Raw genomic sequence first — 912 nt, 5'->3', positions numbered from 1 at the left:
CCGATGTGAAGCGGCAGCTCGCAGAGACGTGGTGGGGTCCCAAATCCATCAAGAAACCTCAGTGCTTCCGTTTCCTCTTCATATGCACCAGGCAGGCAAGTCACCTCCATCCCAAGCGCTGGTGCCCAGTTGAATAAATATTTCCGCAGGGACCAGCTCACCCGCTCGCCAAAGGGGAGGGTGTGTGTGGGGGTCAGCGTGTGTCCGACGGGGCGGGGGAGGACAGAGTCTGCCTCAGATCACGGCAGGAACGTCAAGCAGAACAATTAACACCATTCAACTGATGTCTAAAGGAGTCTCCAGCGCTTCCCCATGTGAGCCAGTCACATGTCTCGTACAGCCCAGGCGTCCCGGCGCGTCACGTCCTGCCACAACCCAACATCAAGTCAGCTCCTGCCGCTGCCAGCCCCGGGACAACGGGCAACCCCCGAACCCTCTGCCCTCAAGGGCAGCCCCTGCGCACCCATCCCAGCCACCTCCCCCCAAGCCCGGCTGCCCACAGGTGAAGCGGGTTGCCATGGGGCACTGGGGGAGCAGAGCCTTACCGTTCTCACCTCCGGGGAGGTGGGTAGAGGGAGGGAGCGGAGCCTTGCTGGCTGGCAACGATGGCTGTGGAGGAGAGACCTGCGGAGCAGAAGTGGTGTCAGGAGCCAGCAGCCCCAGCCGGGCACCCAGCCGGGCCAGGGGAGCTGGAAAGCACCAGATTTGGTCCAAGCAAAGCTCAGCAGTGCCCAGAGGTGGCTGCGGCTGCTCCCCAGCTCCTTTGAGCCATGCCTGTGACCCCAGCCAGGTGCTGGGGCGAGGTTTGACCCTCACCTGTTGCATAGGGCAGGTTGTACTGCGCCGGCAGCAGCGAGTACCCGAGGTGGTGGTGGTGGTGCTGCGTCGAGAGCAGGCGCTGAGACGGCGGGG

The 912-nt window shown here is 63.7% G+C and overlaps 1 protein-coding gene across 1 annotated transcript in view; it reads right to left on the bottom strand.

The window, feature by feature from the left end:
• Positions 1-554: 554 nt before the first annotated feature.
• The window catches only part of LOC104493467 (zinc finger protein 609-like), a gene marked incomplete at its 3' end in the record, with an annotated part of 2585 nt that continues 2227 nt past the window's right edge, over positions 555-912 (bottom strand). Inside the window, exons 5-6 of the mRNA XM_010136144.1 lie at positions 817-880; positions 555-624 (exon numbers count right to left, since the gene is read on the bottom strand). Of these exons, the coding sequence (XP_010134446.1) occupies positions 555-624; positions 817-880 (134 nt within the window). The remainder of the gene's footprint in view (positions 625-816; positions 881-912) is intronic.

Source organism: Buceros rhinoceros, unplaced genomic scaffold (genome assembly GCF_000710305.1).
Source record: "Buceros rhinoceros silvestris isolate BGI_N320 unplaced genomic scaffold, ASM71030v1 scaffold39265, whole genome shotgun sequence".
In the NCBI taxonomy this organism is placed as follows: domain Eukaryota; kingdom Metazoa; phylum Chordata; class Aves; order Bucerotiformes; family Bucerotidae; genus Buceros; species Buceros rhinoceros.
This window is presented reverse-complemented; position numbering and strand designations above follow the sequence as displayed.